This window comes from Carcharodon carcharias, chromosome 1 (genome assembly GCF_017639515.1).
Source record: "Carcharodon carcharias isolate sCarCar2 chromosome 1, sCarCar2.pri, whole genome shotgun sequence".
Taxonomy (NCBI): domain Eukaryota; kingdom Metazoa; phylum Chordata; class Chondrichthyes; order Lamniformes; family Lamnidae; genus Carcharodon; species Carcharodon carcharias.
Window position 1 is genome coordinate 184829256 of NC_054467.1, and position 21523 is coordinate 184850778.

At 41.6% G+C, this 21523-nt stretch overlaps 1 protein-coding gene across 2 annotated transcripts in view; it reads right to left on the reverse strand.

The window, feature by feature from the left end:
- The window catches only part of parp8 (poly (ADP-ribose) polymerase family, member 8), a 470797-nt gene extending 460609 nt beyond the window's left edge, over positions 1-10188 (reverse strand). For both annotated transcript variants that reach the window (XM_041197708.1, XM_041197699.1), the window contains exons 1-2: positions 9894-10188; positions 9347-9401 (exon numbers count right to left, since the gene is read on the reverse strand). In XM_041197708.1, coding sequence (XP_041053642.1) covers positions 9347-9401; positions 9894-9984 — 146 coding nt within the window. In that variant the 5' untranslated portion in view covers positions 9985-10188. The remainder of the gene's footprint in view (positions 1-9346; positions 9402-9893) is intronic.
- Positions 10189-21523: the final 11335 nt, after the last annotated feature.

Sequence of the window (21523 nt, forward strand, 5' to 3'; positions counted from 1 at the left end):
CCAAAAATGGGCCCTGCCCCATCCAGGTGATGCCTGGCAGCCTGCCTGCACAATCTTAAAGGAGGTGGCCAATTAAAAGGCCACCTCCAGGAGTGCTGTCAAATTAAGAAAGGTGAACAGGGCATGCACCCAACTGGGCCAATAGGAGAGCTGGAAGAGTTGCCCTGTTGGCAACCCTGCTGAGGTTGGGTGCTGCTGCAGCAGGCAGGAAAATGTGAGGGACCTCAAGGTGGAGAAGTAGGAAAATAATAAAATTATTAGTGGCCACAGGCACCAGACCATCAGTCTGGAGGTGGCCGCTCCTCTACAAGATGGCATATCCAGCATCTGGTACTGATGAGCAGAAATTTCATCTAACTAAATATTGGGAAGACCAATCCCTGTCGCAAAGTCCATTCCCTAGCCATTGACTCCCCTCACTTCCCCCATGACAACCATGTCAGGATGAGCCACACACTTCGTAAACTTGGCATCATATTTGACCCCAGGATGAGCTTCTGACCACGCGTTCGCATCATCACTAAGACCACCCACTTCCACCTCTGTAACATCACCTGACTTCACCTCCACCTCAGCTGCTGCTAAAACCCTTATCTAGGCCTTTGTTCCCTCTTCACTCGATGATTCCAGCACATTCCTGGTTGGCCTCACATTTTCCACCCTCTGTAAACTTGAACTGTAAACACTGTTGCCTGCATCTTAACTCCCACCAAGACCCGTTGACCCATGTTCCCTGTGTTTGCTGATGTGCATTGGTAAAGCAGTGGCTCAATTTTAAAATCCTCAACCTAGCTTTCAAATCACCCCATGCTCTGACCTCTCCCTATCTCTATAACCTCCTCCAGCCCTACAGCAATCCAAGATATTGGCACTCCTTCAATTCTGGTCCTTGTTCATCCTCCATTTTAATTACTTTGCCATTGGTGGCCATGTCTTCAGCTGCAAAGGCCCAAATCTCTGAAATTTCCTCCTTAAACTTTCTGCTCTCTATCTTCACTCCTTTAAAATGCTCCTTCAAACCTACTTCTTTAGCCAAGCTTTTTGATCATTTGATACCATCACCTTATAAGTCTTGGTGTCAAATTTTGGTTTGATAATGCTTATGAGATGCACTTTGGGACATTTTAGTAGATTAAAGGTGCTATACGAATATAACTTGTTGTATGTTGAAGTACAGAGGCAATTAACCTAAGTGCATAAATAAGTACATGAGGGAGAAAGGAATAGAAAATAACATGTTGATAGGGCAAAATAAAGAAATGAAGTAGAGTGGGAGGAGGCCCATGTGGAGCATGATTACAGGCATAGACCAATTGGGCTGAACGGTTTGTTTCTATGCTGTAAATTTTATGTAATGAGTTTCTATGTATGTATGTCCTGCCACTTGTGCTAAACTTGCTCCACACAATTCTGTCTTCTTCTTCTGCTGCCCAGTATTCCAATCTCCTCAAAATAAAACACAAATATCGAGATGCATGGGCCGAATCTTCTGTTCGGCATGCACGCTGAAGCGTAAAACGGTGTGCGGTGATTTTCTGTTCGGTGGGGGTGCACCCGAGTCAGCTGAGCGCCCGCCAAACCGTCAAAGGCCTGTTGAGGCTATTAATAAACTAATTAAAGTAATTGTCAGGGCTGCTCATCCAACCTTAAGGTTGGCGGACAGGTGAAGAGCCCAGGTGGCCTTTGCATTTTTCATGAAACCTTATCCACGGGCGGGATGAGGTTTCATGACGGGTTTATTAATCACATGAGGGGACATGTCTGAATAATTTTACTTTTTTATTTTTTCCATCCTTATAACAACTTAATCTCCCTGAGGCACAAACCTGCCTCAGGGAGACTTCTGCGCTCTTTGGCATGCATGCACGAAAATGCGCAGGCCCCGACCCTCCCTCCTACCCAGGCCCGCCCACACCCGCTCCTGACCAGCCCGCCCAATGGGGAGAAAATTCTCCCCCATGCAATTTAAGTCTTCTACCAAAAAGAACATAGTACCTCTTTGGAGAGAGTCAATTTAGTGCTCATTAACTGGAGACAGTGGTATTCATTTAAGCAAGCAGTTCAGACACAAAGGACAGAATCTTCTGGCTGGCGTGCGGGTGGCGGAGTCCGCATGCCAGCGCTTAAAATGTCACGCACTGTCGTCGCGCAAGCGTCCCGACATCAGCGTGCGGCATGGTGATATTTCGGTCGGCAGGCGTGCTTTGCAGCGGGATGCGCGCCTGCCATTAATTAAAGGCGTCGTTAAGGCCTTTAACTTGCCAAGCATCAATGATTTTGAGGGGCCCGTGTGAACTTCGGGTCGGCGCACGGGCCCAACAGGCAGGCGAGTAGGTGATTTTTTAACAAACCTCATCCACTACCGGGATGAGGTTTGATAGTGGTTTTAAAAACGTTTAATAAAGTTTTTGTTTATTTCATTAATATGTCCCATCTCGTCTGACATCTTCACATGAGGGGGGCAGGTTAATGAATTTTTTATTTGTTCTATTTTTTATATTTGCCAGCCTTTCAGTGATCTCCCTGAGGCAGCACTCTGACACTTGGGGAATCCCCCGTCCACACAGGAAGCGCAAAGCGCTTCCCGTCGGGCGGCCACTGGGCAGGCCTTAATTGGCCCGTCCACTTAAAAAGGTGGCGGGGCCTGTTTCGGCAGCAGCAATCGGCTGCCCGCCCGCCGCTGAGTTGGTCGGGCCCAACTGCCCATCAAGGGCAAAATTCTGCCCAAAAATATGCTTCAAATGCAGCTCTTTTCCTGAAAAACCACCATATGCACTTGAGTTACAGCATAAATTTAGTCACGAGAGTATGAGCATTTTGTGCTTTGGTCCCATGCCCTGTAAGGAAGCAAATATCTCAGTTATTACTTTCAATTCCAGCAATGTAGATTAGTGAACTTGTTGACAAATGGCCTTCTACATGCCCAAATAAACCTCGTATAACATTGTTGGATGTATAGCCATAACATTTCCTACATTATTGTTCATTCACATATGTGTAAACATTAAATTCACTGATAGCTTAGAGCGAAAAGGAACAGAGGAACAGCAGTAAGCCATTCAGGGCCTGTTCCTTTACTTAATTAGATCATGGCTGAATGATACTTCAATTCCATGCATCCCTATTGATACACATATTTTGAGACCTATGCTTAAAAAAAATCTGTCCATTTTGAAAATTCCAATTGCCCTACCATCCGCAATCTTTTATGGAAGTTAATTTGAGATCTAATATGTTTTGGGTGAAAATATGCCACTTAATGTCAGTCCTAAATAGCCTATTTTAATTTTAACATTATGTCCCCTTGTTCTGGAAATAGTTTCTCTGTATCTACACTATTGAGTCAACCTTCTAAACTCAAGGGAATAAGTAACATGTTTTTGAAAATTGTTCCCATAATTTAACCCTTTAGCTTAATATTGCTGAAAAAAGACACATCAGGACAATTCGCAAGAATATCAAATGTAAAGGAAACAACAATTTATACTTCATGAGAAAACAGTGCTGATTGGTTAACAAGTGGAATCTGATTGGTAGTGGTGTTGCCATGGAGACTGATGACTGACAGTTAACTGCCAAGCTATGCTTAAATTCAAATCAGGCAGGTTGACTCTGATTGGTCAAGGGATTGTCCTGAGGAGTGAACCAGAGAATGGCTGTTGCCTATTTTGTTCAGTTAAAACAGCTGCAAAATAGGTACATTTTGTACCTGTGCACTTTGTGTTTGTGTACATGGGCACCTAAATGCGTTTGCTCCTCGACAGGTCTTATACTTTTTTTCATTCGTTCGTGGGACGTGGGCATCACTGGCTAGGCCAGCATTTATTGCCTATCCCTAACTGCCCCTGAGAAGGTGGTGGTGACCTGCCTTCTTGAACCACTGCAGTCTATGTGGTGTAAGTACACCCACAGTGCTGCTAGGGAGGGAGTTCCAGGATTTTGACCCAGTGACAGTGAAGGAACAGTAATATATTGCCAAGTCAGGAGGGTGAGTGGCTTGGAGGAGAACTCCCAGGTGGTGGCGTTGCCATGTGTCTGCTGCCCTTGTCCTTCTAGATGATAGCGGTCGTGGGTTCGGTAGGTGCTGTCTAAAGAGCCTTGGTGAGTTCCTGCAATGCATCTTGTAGATGGTACACACTGTTGCCACTGTCTGTTGGTGGTACAGGGAGTGAATGTTTGTGGCTGTTGTTGCCAATCAAGCAGGCTGGATGGTGTCGTGGAGCAGTACACATCCAGGGAAGTTGAGAGTATTCCATCACACTCCTGCCTTGTAGATAGTGGACAGGCTTTGGGGAGTCAGGAGATGAGTTACTTGCCACAGGATTCTCAGCCTCTGACCTGCTTTTATAGCCACAGTTCAGTTCAGTTTCTGGTCAATGGTAACCAAATTATCTTTCCTGAATCTGAAGTAAATGATCTCAAACTTTCCACATTGAACCCCTGCTGTCATAGCTTTTGCATTCATTTAATCTGTCTATGCCCCTGTCCTGCGTCAAAAAACTGAGACCCCAGTACAGATCCCCAAGAAGACTAGTTACATCCTGCCGATTTTAAGATTTAATTAACTTAATGCTCCTGCTTAAAACAATCTTTCATCCATTTTTTGGAAATTGGAATCGGCACATGCTTTTGAAAAATTAGCTCAATAACTTGTAAGGTGGATCAATTGTTCTTGGAACAAAGCAGAAGATGACATTAAACAAGTGTGGTTTACGCCAGCAAGCAAAAGTTCTTTGGTCATTCATGAAAAAACAGCATCACTGGCAAGGTCCATCCCTAATTGTCCATACAGTGTTATGTCTTTATAATGCGCCTCTTGATCTTCAGGACTATGAAGATCCTAAAGTAAACTGCATGCAATACAAGTGCCTTAGTGCAGCATACCACAACCTGACAGGTTCTGTTTTCAGACTGGCATTAAAGCCCAGAATCACCTTCACGAATTCCTCCAAATCTCAGATTGCCAATTTACTGGACATGCCATCAAACAACAAGGTTCATGGCTGATGAAAGTCAGTAAGGTGCCCATGATTTCCCACTCCTCTTCTGGTTACCTAGGCAGATAATTAAAATACTTGTATTGTGCAAAATTTCTTTTTAATTTTAATGTTACTACGTTTGCTTTCAACCAATATAAAGTTGAACTTGCTACTTATAACCATAGGAATTATCCATAATAAAGCAAAACAAGAGTGGATGCCGCACAAATGCACTTCATTTCAGAAACAACTTGAGGAAACAACTTGTCTTTATATATATTTTTTCATGACCTCAGGAAATTCCAAAGTGCGTTACAGAAAATTAAATATTTTTACAATGTATTCACTGTTTTAATATAGGGAAATGTAGCAGCCAATTTACACACATTAAGGTTCCACAAACAACAGTGAGATTAATGACTGGATAATCTGTTCAAATAATGTTGGGGAGAGATAAATACTGACCGAACACCAAAACAACTGGTCTGAAGAAGAGTCATACGGACTCGAAAAGTTAATTCTGTCTTTTTCTCCACAGTTGCTGTCAGACCTGCTGAGTTTTTCCAGCATTTTTTGTTTTTGTTCCTGAACAACCCTGCTTTTCTTTGAAATAGTGCCATGGATCTTTTGCATCCACCTGGGAGGACAGATGGTGCCTTAGTTTAACATCTCACCTGAAAGATGGTATCTTCGGTAGCTCAGCACTCCCTCAGCATTGCGTTGCAGTGTCAACCTAGATTATATGTTCAATTGTCCAGAGCAGGACTTAAACCTAGGACCTTCTCCCTCACTGGCTGAGAGTGCATTGTGCCAAGGCACACGCTAATTTAGGTTGCAATTAAATCCTTGCTGTGCACATAGTGAGCATTGTATCACCAGAGTGACTATGCAATAGATGAAGTCAAGTGACAAAACAATCTCCACCGCAGTATTATTACATAGAATAGACAATGCAGAAACAGGTCATTTGGCTCAACTGTTCTGCGCTGGCACTTATACTTCATATGTGTCTTCTCCTGTTCCATCCATCTCATCTCAGTCTTTTAACATTTCTTTCTATTCTCTTTATTCTCTTGTCCTCAACTAGTTTCCTTTTGAAAGCATCCAAGCTAGTTTTTTTATACTACTTCCCGTGATAGAAAATTCCACATTTTAACCACCCTTATTCAAGAAATTTCTTCTTATTTCCCCATAGAATTTATTGGTAACTATCTTTTATTTATGGCTCCAAGTTTTAAGTCCTCCCGCAAGTGTAAACAGTTTGCATCTACCCTGTTCAAATTTTGAAGACCTTTACTAAGTTACCTCAAAGTCTCTTTTTAAAAGACAAAAAGCCCCAACCTGTTCAATCTTTTTCAATAGCTGTGATCTCTCAGTTCAGATACCATCTTTGTAAATCTTTCTTCCACTTCTCCACTGCTTCAAACCCTTTGAGACCAGAATTATGCACTGTACTGCACAGTGCAGCCTGACCAGATTTCCATACAAGTTTTAACATTGCTTCACTACTTTTGAATTCAATGCCCCTAGAAATAAATCCCAAAGCTTTGTTAGCACTTTTAATTGCTTTGCTGACCTGTGAGGCTGCTTTTATCGACTTGGTTATAATTAAATTTTTAGTCAGTAGTGAGTAGGAAGTATACAAAATCCTATAGTATGAATTTTTGCGATTCAGTTCTGGACATTCATAATATGGTCACATTTTAAAACAAATGGGCAATATATACATTTAGCTGGTAATAGTTCATTTTAATGATAGCATTATTCCAAGGAATCCAATGCTTACCCCATTACTCTAAATATTGAGACTCTTGCAATAAATATCAAAGCTAACATTAAAAGTTTTTAAAATATATAAAGAGTAAGAAACTGGTAATGAAGAATATATCATGAAAGCCCATTAAAGGCATATAGACAACACGATGATGGACGGTAAGAAAATGTAAGATTTGCTCCATGGATATTTTGTATCTATTTTCTGTGCAGGAAGAGGACAACACACCAATGATAGAAAAATAAGTTAAAAGGGACAAACTTATTGAATTTAATATAAGTAAAATATGGGAATGGAGAAAATAATAGGAATTAGGATGGTCAACTCTCCAGGACCTGATGATTTCCTCCCCAGAATATTAAAAAAATGAAAACATTGCAGATGAATAAGTCAAATTTTTCCAAATGTCCAGATACAGGAATCATGTCTTTGGATTGGAAGATTAAAAATATTTAAGAACAGAGGGGAAGAGAAATCAGGAAACTAAAGATCCTTTGATTTAATGTCATTTGTAGGAAAGTTACTGAAATCCATTATCAGACAGCGGATGGCTGAGCTGTTGGACAAGTATGTACAAGCTGATCAAAAAAGAGTCGGCATAAATTTGTGAAGGAAAGATCATGTCTGATTAATCCAGTTGCATATTTTGAGAAAGTCTTTAGCCTGATGGCCAGGGGAGTGTCAATGGGTGATATCTATATGGACTTCCAGAAAACATTTCTAAAAGTTCATCACAAAAGATTGGATTTAAGACATGGTCTGAAGCACACTGAATTTGAAGTAAATTTGTAACATCTATTGACAATTGGTTGGGAGTTAGAAAATAGGAAGTAGAAATAAAGGGGAATGTTCTCTGATTGGAATTTATGTCTTAATCCCATGGAGCTTGGAATACAAAGTTATGCTTCAGTTGTATAGAGCCTTGGTCAGACCCAATCATCTGGAGTGCAGCATTCAGTTTTGGATGCTGAATTTCAGAAACAATATATAGTCTTTGGAGAGGGCACAGTACAGATTCACTGGAATGATATCAAGGCTAAAGAGATTGAATGATGAGGAAGGACAGATTGCATAAACTTCGTTAGCATTCCTTTAAAGGCTGTGGAACTGACCTCTAAAATATTAAAGGAAACTGGTAGAGAACATGCAGAGAAACTATTTCCTCTGCTGGGGAAATCTAGAACAAGGGGACATCACCTTATAAAGCCTTAAAAGTGAAACCAGAGAAGTACTGTTGTGTACAAACAGTAGTAGAAATCTCTCTCCTCAAAGGCTGTAGACACTAGGTCAATTTAAAGTTTTGAGACTGAGGTTAAAACTTCAAGAAATATAGAACAAAGATGGATAAATTGAGTTAAATACTAATCAGCGATAATTTAGTTCAACTGTGGAACAGGCTTGAGATGCTGAACGGCCTCCTCCTGTCCCTATAATCACTAAGTAAAGAAAATGCAACAAATCAAATTCTTAACCAATAAGTGAAATTACGAATATAAGGTATGCTATTTTTGTCTTCCATGTCCTGTTCCAGTGGCACATTCATTGATAGTGCTGAAAGGATTATCACTGAGATGAATATTCTCTCAGTATATTGCTTAAAGCAGCTTTCTGAGCACATCCTCAGTGTTTCGAAACCTCTTAGAGGAGTCTGAATGCTGTTCATTTCCTCTTGCTCGTGGTTGCACAATCATTCAAACTGGCAAAAATGAAGTGGCAAACTTGGCAGGGCAGACTAAAAAAAAAATCCCCTTTTCTTAAGAAACACCCCAACTTCAGACCATGTCTTCAATCCAAAACAAAGGTCCTTCCAAGGAGCGAATTCCTACTATACCTTTTCTTCCCCACCGCACTAATCGAGATTTGGCTAAAACTGGCTCATCACAAATGTTTCTACCTTGCACATCACAAACCAAGAGTGGTCATATAGATAGAGCTAGCACAGTTACAAACTTATCAACAAACTCTTTTGTCTCAAAAATCTGCAGCATTTGAATTTGATTTAAATGCAGTGTGAATGCTCGAAAGTGTTGGGGGCAGGAGGGCAAGGCAAAATAAATCATAATTCAGCATTTCATATCATTTGCTTAAATGTCTTGTTATTAACCAATATCATGACATATATAATGTATTGATTTACCTTATAAAGACTCATGTCGAGTTGAACGTATGCAGTTTAATTAACAAATGACTACAAACCCAGCAGCTTTATTTACTTATATATTCAGTTACAGGTGAAAGGATGTGTCGCTGTTTCCAATATGTTGAGAATAGCTTATTGCATTGGATGTTACGCAAGGACTTTTTGGAGATTTTTTTTTCTGTAATCTTTTGTATTTGAACAATCGAGATGTAGTGCAATGCTGCCTCTTTCAAAACAAGAACAGTTCCGCAAACCATGGCATGTCTGTGATGCATCCTGTAGCTGACATGAAGTTTTATTGAAAAACACAACTACCCCCTTTCCTTTCTCTTCAACGTTTTTTGTCTGGAGGTGCGGAAGTTTCGAGCAAATAGTCACGTTATAACAATGTGATCCCACACGTCAATACACAAACTATTTTTGGGGGTGGGGAGAGAGAAAGTTTTAACCTACCTCTTCGCGCCTCTTGTATATGTGTAGGTGAAGGTGGAATCGGAATATCTGAAATCTAAAACGGGAGAAAAGAAACATTAAAAAGGTAATGATCAGTCCAAGCACCGGATTTGGAGCTGCCTGTTGTATTGGCGAGATCTGCCAGGGGTGGATTAAAGGAGACAAATCCAGCCCAGTGAAACAATCACGTTGCAGAGTCTGCGATGGAGCACTTCACAGAGCTGGGCTTTTACTGTACGTGTCTCTGCAACAAGTGTTTCCATAGCGACAACAAAATTGGCGATGCGAACGGACAGGTCCATAGAAATGAACAGAAACTGCAAATACAGTCGCATTCATCCATCTGCTCCATCACACAGAGATTGTATTAAAAATATCTCAATTGCAAATTAATGCACGGAATATATCACCAAGGGTGGCTTTCCTTTCATTTTTTTTGACTGCATGTTGTCAATGAAGCAAATTGAATACAATGACTGCACACTGTCGGGATTTTAGTACTGACACAAAGCAGCATATAGGATTAATAATAAAAAGCTAATCTTACCGGAAAACAGGCAGTCCTTGTCCGCCTTGCACCTCTGGAGTACGCTGTCTATGTCTGTCTGTATCCTCTCCTGCCTTGAACACATCCCCATGAAGTGTAAACAGAGAGAGAAATGTTTTTGTTTTCCGTTTTTTTCTCCCCCCTCCTCCAGTAAAAGCAGAAATGCGAATGGAGCCGCTGCTCAGCTCAAGGTCACAGTCCCTAGTGTGGTGCAGGTGGGAGGCGGTGCTAGGGCCAGGGAGATGGGGCTCGCTCCGGGACTGCTCTTGTCCAGGCGGTGTTGCAGCTGCTGAATTCCAGCTGGCCAGAGATGACAATAGCGATCCAGCTGCTCTTCTTCCGAGATGTACTGTACTACGGGCTGCCGCAGCCTCCACATACACACACACACACACACACACCCTGCTCCACAAGGCTTCGCGATTTCGAAAGCTAATAAAGCGCCAGCCCACTGCCGCTTCTTCTTTCAGCTTGATTTCTTCATTAGTTATTCCTTTTGCATTTTTTTTCAGCGTGGGTAATATCCAACCTGCGACCGGCACTGTCGATCTGGGCAGGTATGCAAGCCACACAGTATTTGCCCACTTTTATTTAATTGAATCAATGTAAGGATTGAAGGCTCCCACAGCTCAATGCATCAGGTGAAATGTGGCAGCGTCACCGATGAAGAAATGGGATTCCTGATACAGATTTGACAGAACTCACTCAGCCTCTTCTGTAATAAATGCCATATACCAGCTGTGTGTGAGAGAGAGGGGGTGGGGGTGGGGGCGGATTGTGATTTAATAAACACGACGTCTCCATTTCACAAATTCGATTCTTTGCTTAATATTTATTCTGAACATAATTATTAAAACCACCAACGGAGTAGCATATAAAGTACAAATCTATCAAGTTTGATTAATGTCCCCGAATTCATTCGTATTTCCTCAGTGCATTTTAAAGCTGCAACTGCAATTTCTATTAGTGTTTGGAAATTCGGTGTGAAGATTTTTTTTCACTCCGTAACCTTGAGGGAATCTGACCAGTAACCTCACATGTGAAAATGTCTATGTTGTCAATGATTTTTAATTAAAAGCAATAGTTGCCGGGATGCCAGTCTACAATAGATGAAAAGACCTATTAGGACGCAGGCCCTTGAGCCCTGTAGTAGCAAAAACGCGCCAGCGGCTTTCCTCGATCTCGGTGCTAGACCACAGGAGCCTCTGAATAAAGAATTCACTTTAGGTGCCACAAGTGCACTCATTCAAAATCACATTCTGTTTCTCTAAATCACGTGGGACGGTTTCCCTTTCCAGGGAATTTCCATTCGGATAACTGACTGCATACCTGCAGTCTTATTCACATAGCAGTTAGTGTATTCTTCTAACTGATCTTACCGGCTAAATTGAATGAAGCATTGTGAGCACTACAGCATTCAATTTGACGGTTCCGAATTATCGTGCAGTTTACAAATTGCGTCATTTGGGTTCATACTAAACCTGGGGAAATGGTGCCTAATCGGAGTTAGGGGGGGAAAAACACGCTCACCTTTGGGTTTTCCTTCTTCCCCGTCTTTATAAGGAAGTCGGTGAAATAAAACTGAAGGCAATAGTTTATATCAGTCTGCAGTAGCTGGCTATTGATTTAAAATGGGTCTTGACTAACGTCTTAATCGTTTATTATTATTTCAGAAATCATTGCGTTGTTTCATTTCTTTGAAATAAGACGAGTTACTGTCAACACTTAGTCCCTAACTAAAATGCTGGCAACTTTGTCACGGCCTTAATTCAAAGTGATGATACAGATAGATAAATAGATGAATGACTTTCAACAATTCAGATCCTTTGTTGACTGGCTAACAACAACCCACAGACAATAGAACACAGAGGATTCACAGGGCAAATGGTGAAAGATTCACTTTATTTAATGGGTTTAAACCTTATTATACTTTCTCCATCTGTGCTTTATTTCTAAGCCATCTGGGGTGATTTATGTTGAGCATATGTACAATGATAGTGAGTATAGCAAGTTACAGAGTGACCATATTTAAATAGAAAATAATGGATATTTGGAAGTAATTAGATATGGATTAAGAATTAGCCTGAAAGGTGGTACAAGGCATGAGATGATATCCATTTATCAGTATCATTTAACCTCCAAGATCCCTTACTGTCAAGGAGCATATCATAACCTATTATTTCTTTATTAAATCATTGTCAGTCCCCCAGAATGACCATGACATCTGCCAGAATTCATGATTTGTGTGTCATCAGCTGACTCAATAGGCCAATCCTGGAGTCAAAGATCGTTGGGCAGAGAGGACAAGAGTTACTCTGAGGAATGGGGGGTTGGGGAGGGGGCGGTTGGGTTCTCAAGCCAGAATTCTGATCTTTCTCCTTCCATTTCCATTGCTTCTCCACAACAGAGTTTATGCGATCAACGTCCAATAGTGTAGAGGCTCGTTGGAAGAGGTGCTGCCGCGTGGCGTAGTTTGCAGCATGTTCCTCCCATGCAACAATGTTAATTTGCCCCCTTTTCGATGAGGCCTTCAGAGGGTCCTTAAAACATTTTCTCTGTCTTCCTTGAGATTGGGTGCCATCCTTAAGTTGTGAACAGAGGATCTGTTTTGGAAGGCACTAATTTAGAATGTGAATACTGTATCCAGAGCTGAGTTCCCATGTCCATGGTTGCGATGGTGGGGGAATTGGCATCGGTGAGGATGTTTAAGTTTGTTTGCCTGTATTCCCACTTGACTTTGAGTATCCTGCAGAGACCCTATTGGTGGAAATTCTCCAATGCTTGGAGGTGCCTTTAGTAGGTAAACAAATCTCACTGCCATATAAAACTTTGGGGGTTGGGGGGGGGGGGGGGGGGGGGGGGGGGGGCTGGGGGGGGGAGCAGTGGGGTGTTGACAACAACAGCATTGTAGACTCAGGCCTTGTCCTCTTATGGAGATCTCTGTTGTCAAATACCCACTTGTGCAATTTTTAAAAGGCTCAGCTAGGACACCTGATTCTATGCTGGATCTCCGCTTTGATGGTGACCTTTTGAGAAAGGTAGCTGCCAAAATATGGATGTGTTCAATGATTTCTAAAGCCTCCCCATCAACAACAATAGCTGGAGATGTGGGTGCTTGTCTAGGGGAAGGCTGGAGGAGAATTTTGGTCTTCCTGATGTTGAGTGCTGAGCTCACACTTTTGTACGCAGAATTAAAGAGCATAAGGGTGGTTTGAATGTTGTTTGTAGTGTCGGCCACAACTGCACAGTGATCATATATTATCAGTCTGAATATGCTGAAGGGTCATCTCAGTCTTGATTCTCAGCATGTTGAGGTTGAAAAACTTCTCATCAAGTCGAAACTCAATCATGACCTCTTGTGGAAGTTAGTCATGAATGAGTTCTATAACTAGGCTGATGTAGACAGTGAAGAGAGTTGGCACAATCACACAGCTGGCTTGACACACAACTGGATACAAAAATGCTCAGTCTCCAATCCATTGCAAAAGGCAATTTCAGTCATACTATCATGCAGGAGTCACAGGATAGTAACAAATTTTGCGGGAGTCAAAGGCCCTTGACAATTATTAAAGGCTGTAGAGCTCTTTGTGTTGTTCTAAACGCTTTCCTTGGATCTGTCGAGTGACAAAGATGTCTGTGGTTCCCCTGGATGGCCAGAAAACACATTGGGTCTCTGGACAGATTTCTTTGCTGACAGATAGGAGACAGTTCAGGAGGACTTGCCCGAGAATTTTCCCCTCAGTGGACAGAAGGAATATGTCTCTGTCATTCCCATGCATTGATTTCTTACTCCTCTTGAAAAGTGAAACAATTATGGCACTGTAGGAGTCAGAAGATAACATCTCTTTTTCCCAGATTTTTGAAAAAAGGGCAGAGTTTCAGCAAGAGTTCATGACTAACAGCTTTATAGATCTCTTCCACACGCCTTGTTATTCTTCATGTGTTGGATCGCGTTTTGTATCTCAGCAAGTGTAGCAGCATACCCAAATTTAATCTCTCAAACTGTTGAGGAATTGTTTTGATGATTTTATCTGATTTCGTTGATTTTCGATTGCAAACACTCCAGTAGTGCTCCTTTCAATGGTCCCGGAGACCCGCATAGTCTTTGAGACGGGTATTGCCATCTTCAGCTTGGAGGTGGAGGACAATTTGTTTTGGTCTATGGACGGTCTAGTTGACCCGGATGAAGCTGTGCATGTCATCGAGTCATTTACAGCATAGAAGGAGGCCATTTGGTCCATTGAGTCAATGCTGGACCCCTGCAGAGTAATCCAGTAAGTCCACTACCTCTCTTGATCCCTTCCTTCCAGTGCCCATCCAATTTACTTTTGAAATTGTTGATTATTTCCACTTTATCACACTCATGGGCAGCAAGTTTTAGGTCATTACTACTCACTGTGTAAAAACTTCTTCCTCATATTCTTCTGCATCTCTTGCCCAAAAGCTTAAAAGTGTGTCTGCTAATCCTTGTACCATCAGCTAATGAGAAACGTTTTTCCCTTATTTACCTTACCTATAAGCCTGACATAACCTTGTACACATCTATCAAATTTCCCCTCAACCTCCTTTGCTCCAAGGAGAACAACCCCAGCCTTTCCAACCTAACCTTGTAACTAAAACCCCACCATCCCTGGAATGGTTCTGGAAAATCATACCTGTGCCATCTCAAACATCTTCACATCTTTCCTAAAATATGGTGACCAGAAGTGAATGCAATGCTTGAGTTGAGGCCTAACCAGAGCTTTATAAAGGCTTAGGAGAATGTAATGAAGCAGGGTTTATTAGGAACATCATAGTAAAAGATCCACTGGGAAATAATGATCATAATACCATTGAATTCAATATTAAATTTGAAAGTGACATACTCCAATCGTAAACAAGAATCTTAAACTTAAAGCCAATTATATAGGTAAGAGGGGAGAACTGGCTAAGGTAACTAAACAAAATGATATGTCCTAAAATGAATAGTGGGAAACATTTAAAGAAGCAATTCAAAATATTCGATAAAAATACATTCCATCGAAAAACAAAAACTCAGCTAGACCAAACTGTGGGTCACTCAGGAAGTTAGGGATAGTGTTGGATTAAAATAAGAGGCTTACAATATTGCAAAAAAAGCCAGTATAAGAACAAATTAGCCCATAATATAAAAAATGATTGTAAGAGCTTTTATAAGTATATAACAAGGAAGAGAGTAGCTAAATTAAACATTGGTCCATTAGAATCAGACACAGGAGAAATTATCATGAAGAATGAGGAATGGTAGAAGCATTGGACAGATATTTTGTACCTGTCTTCACAGTAGAAAACACAAATTTAATTCCAGAAATAGACGGTAATATAGAGGCGAGAAAGAGTGAAGAAGTTAGGAAAGTTAATACAAAAAATATTGGAGGAACTTAAGGGATTAAAATGTGGCCTACACTCTAGGGTTCTAAAGGAGATAGCTGCAGCGATAGTGGATGCGCTAGCTGTAATTTTCCAGAATTCCTTGGATTCGGGAATGATCTCATCAGATTGGAAGTTGGCAAATGTTACTTTACTTTACAAGAAAGGAGGGAGAGAGAAAACAGAGAACTGCAGGCCAATTAGCCTAACACCAGTTGTTGGGAAAATACTGGAATCTATTATTAAGGAAATGTTAACAATGCACTTAGAAAAGCGTAGCTTGATTAGAACAAACCAACATAGCTTTACTAAAGGAAAATCCTGTTTAACAAACTTATTGGAGTTTTTTGAGGATGTAATTATTAAGGTGGATAAAGGGGAACCAGTAGATAAAGTATACCTGGATTTCCAAAAGGCATTCGATAACGTGCCCCACAATAGGCTAATAGGCAAGATAAGGGTGCATGGAGTTGGAGAAAATGTATTAGCATGGATAGAGGTTTGGTTAATGGATAGGAAGCAAAGAGTGGGCATAAATGGGCCATTCTCAAGTTGGCAGGCAATGAATAATGAAGTACCACAAGGGCCAGTGCTGGAGCCTTGGCCATTTACAATCTATATTAATGACTTGTATGAAGAGACAGAGAGTAATGTATCTATGTTTGCTGATGACACAAAGTTAGATGGAAAAGTAAGCTGTGGAGTGGACAAAGAGAGGTTGCAAAGAGACGTAGACAGATTAAGTGAGTGGGCAACAGGATAGCGTTGGATTATAATGTAGGGAAGTGTGAAGTTATTCACTTTGGTTGAAAGAGTAGAAAAGCTGAATATTTTTTAAAAGGTGAGAAATTTTTAAGTCCAAAGAGACTTGGATTTGCAAAAAATTAGTGTACAGTTACAGCAAACATTTAGGAAGGCAAATGGTATGTTTGCCTTCATTGCAAGGGGTTGGAGTACAGGGATAAAGAAGTCTTACTAGAGTTGTATGGGGTTTTGGTGAGACCACATCTGGAGTACTGTGTAGTTTTGGCCTCCACATTTAAAAAAGGAGATACTTGTACTGGAAGCCGTACAGCAAAGGTTTACTAAATTGGTCCCTGGGATGAGGCCATTGTGCTATGATGAGAGGATGAGCAAACTGGGTCCATTTTCTTTGAAGTTTAGAAGAATAAGAGGTGATCTCGTTGAACTGTGCAAGATTCTGAGGGGGTCCGAGTCATACGGACTCAAAACATTAACTGTGTTCCTCTCCACAGATGCTGTCAGACCTGCTGAGTTTTTCCAGCTATTTTTGTTTTTGTTTCAGATTTCCAGCATCCGCAGCATTTTGCTTTTATCTTATTGATAGACCGAGAGATTGTTTTCACTAGTCAGGGAATCTAAAATGTGGGGCACGGTCTCAGGATAAGAGCAAATATTTTGGACTGAGATGAGGAGAAATACTCAAAGAGTTGTGAGTCTTTAGAATTCTCTACCCCAGAGGGTTGTGGATGCTCCATTGTTGAATACATTTAAGGCTGGGATAGACAGATTTTTAGTCTCTCAGGGAATCAAGGGATATGGGGAATGGGCAGGAAAGTGGAGCCAAGAGCAGCCATGATGTATTGAAAGATGGCAGAGTAGGCTCAATGGGCCATATAGAATGATACAGCACAGCAGGAAGCCATTTGGCCCTTTGTACTTATGGCAGCTCGTGGAATGAGCTATCCAATTAGTATCCCACCCCATCTTTCCTTTACAAGTATTTATCCAATTACTTTTTTAAGTTTTGGATCTGCTTCCACTGCTCTTTGAGGCAGTAAAGCAACTTGTTGAGTTTTTAAAAAAATTCTCCTGGGAATGATAACTTATCAGAACTGAAAAATTAGCTTTGTTTTTCTCTCCACAGATGCTGCCTTGACTGGCTGAATGTTTTTAAAATTAATTTACAGGATGTGGGCATCGCTGGCTAGGCTAGCATTTATTGCCCATCCCTAGTTGCTCTTGAGAAGGTGGTGGTGAGCTGCCTTCTTGATCTGCTGCAGTCGCTGTGGTGTAGGTACACCCACAGTGCTGTTAGGAAGGGAGTTCAAGGATTTTGACCCAGAGACAGTGAAGGAACGGCGATATATTTCCAACTCAGGATGGTGAGTGACTTGGAAGGGAAATTCCAGGTGATGGTGTTCCCAGGTATCTGCTGCCCTTGTCCTTCTAGATGGTAATGGTCGTGGATTTGGAAGGTGCTGCCTGAGGAGCCTTGGTGAGTTTATGCAGTGCATCTTATAGATGGTACACACTGCCGCTACTATGCATTGGTGGTGAATGAGTGCATGTTTGTGGAGGGGGTGCCAAGGGCTTTGTCCTGGACGGTGTCAAGCTTCTTGAGGGGAGCTGCACACGTCCAGGCAATTGGAGAGTATTCCAACATACTCCTGACTTGTGCCTTGTAGATGGTGGACAGGCTTTGGGAAGTCAGCAGGTGAGTTACTCATCGCAGGATTCCTAGCCTTTGACCTGCTCTTGTAGCCACAGTATTTATATGGACTCAGTTCAGTTTCTGGTCAATGGGAACCCCCAGGATGTTGACAGTGAGGGATTCAGCAATGGTAATGCCATTGAATGTCAAGGGGCTATACCACAATGGGGTTCAATTGGACGGGGGAGCATGGGGAGGGGGGTGGTAGGGGGGTGGGCAATGGCAGGGGGAAGAAGGCAATATAATCAGAGAAAGGTAACAGCTGAGGAGGTGGCCATTTGGCCCCTCATATGTGCCAGATCAGTCATGCATATTCCCACAAGACACTTGCTGTCCCTGTAACTTCCTCATCATTAAGCACCTGTCCAACAGCATTCCTGAACTCGAAAACTCTCCAAGCGAAAAGCAAAAAGTTCTTCCTCATTTTGTTCCTCTAAATCTTTACCCAATGGTTTTAAAATCTACAACCATCGGTCATTCACCTGCAGGCCAGAGGGAATCGAGTATCTCTCGATTATATTGTCTCCCCCTGCTCCTGCTTCTTGTGTTCATAAAGCTTTGGCATAGCTTCCCTGCTTTTGTACTCAATGCCTCTGTTTACGAAGTCCAAGATCTCTTACACTTTGCTAACCACTCTCTTAACATGTCCTGCCACCTTAAAAGAACAATGCACATGCACCCCCCAGGCCTCTCTGTTCCTGCACACTCCTTAGAGTTGTGCAGAAGTCCATATTGTCTCTCCCTATTCCTTCTGCCAAAATGCATCATCTCATACTTCTCTGTATTAAATTCTATCTGACACTTCTCTGCCCATTCTGCTATCCTATCTATGTCCTGTTGCAGGCAATTCATATCATCCTCACAGTTTGCCACTCTTCCAAGTTTGTTGTCATGATGAAACCCAAAGCTACCTTAATCTGAAGTTCAGAGGTCAGAAGCTCCAGTTCTTGATGAGAACTGGAGTTTCCCATGCATGCCCTGGTCAGGAGCTGGCTGCACATGTGCAGTCTGAGTATTTTACACTCTTTGGGTCGAGGACCAGCCCTGTTCACCTGTGCAGAAGAAAGCAAGAAAAACAGGGCAAAAATGCAGGTCAGATGACCCAATACAGAGGGTCAGTATGAAGTAGGTGCCCCAGGGTGCAGGACAGGGAGAGGTCCCAAACCAGGGAGGGGTCCGGGAGAGGTCCCAAAAGGAAGTCCTAGGTAAGGGAAAAAGTCAGGGGACAGAAATAGGTCCTGTTAAGTTAAGTTAAAAGAAAGGAGCAGGGAAATTTTCATCCAAAGTATGCCCATATGTGATTGATGTTGAAGTTGTTGAAGAATATCAGGTCGCAAAGATTCTGGTATGATGACCTGCTTGTCTTTAAAAATGACTCCCTGGCAGAAGTCTACCTCATCCCAATAAGGCCAAAATGGTCTCACATTTTCGTGGACATGCCAAATTGAATCAGACCATCCTTTGATGATAGTTTTCTACAGTTTCTGTAATGCGGAACCTTTCGCCTCTTTTTTCTTGCAGCTGCTGGTATTTGTTTTGCGCGAAATGTATCAAATCATTTGACGGACTTGCATTCCCCTGTAAGTGGAACATTTCATCTCCCTTGAAACTGCCAATTTTGTTGAAACATTCTTGTTATTTCGATGTTAGATCGTGAACTGAGGTGATAGGAGTAGTTTCCGAAGTTGATCTGTCTTGTGTTGTCTGACTGTGGGAGAAATGGGTTCCAGTTTGTGAGCACTGGCACCAGTACAGGGAAAAGTGGGGACTCTACTGTTGGGACGGTCTACTCCTGAATCATGCTGGGACCAGTGTTCATGTGAACCGCATAACTGAGAAAGTAGAGAGGGTTTTAAACTAAATAATGGGGGCAAGGTATCAAATGTAGAAAGATGTGGCATATCAAAGAGTAGAGACAAGGTAAGAGAGGAAAATAGTATTTTGGGAAATGAGGGTCAGAGAATGGCAGGAAGGGACAGAGAGAAAAACCTAAGAATGCACCAAGAATCAAGACTAGGCATCACAAAGATAAGAAAAAGGCTAAACTAAAGCCTCAGTATCTGAACGCCCATAGCATTCATAACAAAGTAAACAAATTGATGGCGCACATTGAAGTAAATAAATGTGTTCTGATAGTCATTATGGAGAACTGGCTACACGATGACAAGGATTGGGTCCTGAATATTGAGCGGTATATGACATTCAAGAAGAATAGGAGGCTACATAAAGATGGAGGGATAGCACTGTTAATCAAGGATGGCATTTGTGGAATAGTTAGAGATGACTTTGGTTCAGGAGATCAGGATATAGAATCAGTTTGGGTGGGGATGTGGAATAGTACGGGAAAGAAGTCACTAGTGGGGGGTGGTCTGCAGGCACCCTAACAGTAACCACAATGTAAGACAAACTATACAAGAAGAAATATTGGGTGCTTGAGATAAAGGGACAGCAATAACCATGGTTATATTAGACTTGGTATTGTGTAACCTGACAGGATTCATTAATGGCCTCAGAGTAAAGGCACCCCTAGATATCAGCAACCACAATATAATTGAATTTTACATCCAGTTTGAAAGGGAGAAGACTAGTTTTTAAAAGTTAAGTAAGGGCAACTATGTGGGCATGAAAGCTGAGCTAGCTAAGGTGAACAGGGATACCAGGCTAGGGGATAGATCAATTGAGAAGCAGTAGCAGACATTTAAGGGGATATTTCAGAATACTCAGAATAATTATACTCCTACAATAAGGAAAAATTCTACAGGGAGGACCCACCATCCATGGTTAACTAAAGAAGCATCAAACTTGAGGAAAAAACATATAATTGCGCAAAGATGAGTGACAGGTCAGATGATTGGTCAGAATATAAAGAACAGTAGAGAATGACGTAAAGGTTAATCAGGGGAAATAAATTAGAGTATGAGAGAAGCTAGCTAGAAATATTAAAACAAATAGCAATGGAGCTTCTACAGGTATTTAAACAGGAAAAGAGTAAATGAAGTAAGTGTCTGTCCTCTAAAGAGTTAATAGTAGATAATAAAATGGTGGATGAAAGGAACAAACATTTTGCTTCTGTCTTCACTATAGAGGAGACAAAAAATATTCCAGTAATAGTTGTAAATAGAGAGGTGGGGGGAGAGAGGAACTTGATGAAATTATAATCCCTGGGGGAGCAGTACTGAGCACACTAGTGGATTTGTGGGCTGACAATTCTCTGAGTCCTGATGGACTTCATCCTAGGTTCTTGAAAGAGGTGGCTAATGAAGTAATAGATGTGTTGGTGTTAATTTTCCAAAATTCCCTAGATCTATGAAAGGTTCCATCAGACTTGAAATATGACCCCTCTTTTTGAGATGGGACAGAGGCAGAAAGCAGCAAACTATAGGCTAGTTAGCTTGATGTCTATTGTGGGAAAGGTGTTAGAATCAATTATTAAGGTGGTTATAACTGGGCACGTGGAAAATCTCAAGGTAATCAGGAAGAGTCAGCATGGTTTTATGAAAGGGAGATCATGTTTAACCAATTTAATGGAGTTCTTTAAAGGAGTAACATGTGCTGTGGATGTGGAGGAGCCTGCAGATGTACTGTACTTGGATTTCCAGAAAGCATTTGATAAAGTGCCACAGGAAGGGTTATTGCGGAAAATAAAAGCTCATGGCGTGAGGGTAACATATTAGCTTGAATAGGTTAGCTGGCTGGCAGAAAACAGAGTATGCATAAATAGGTCTTTGTCTGATTGGAAGATGTAACGAGTGGAGTCCCGCAGGGGTCTTGCTGGTGCCTCAACATT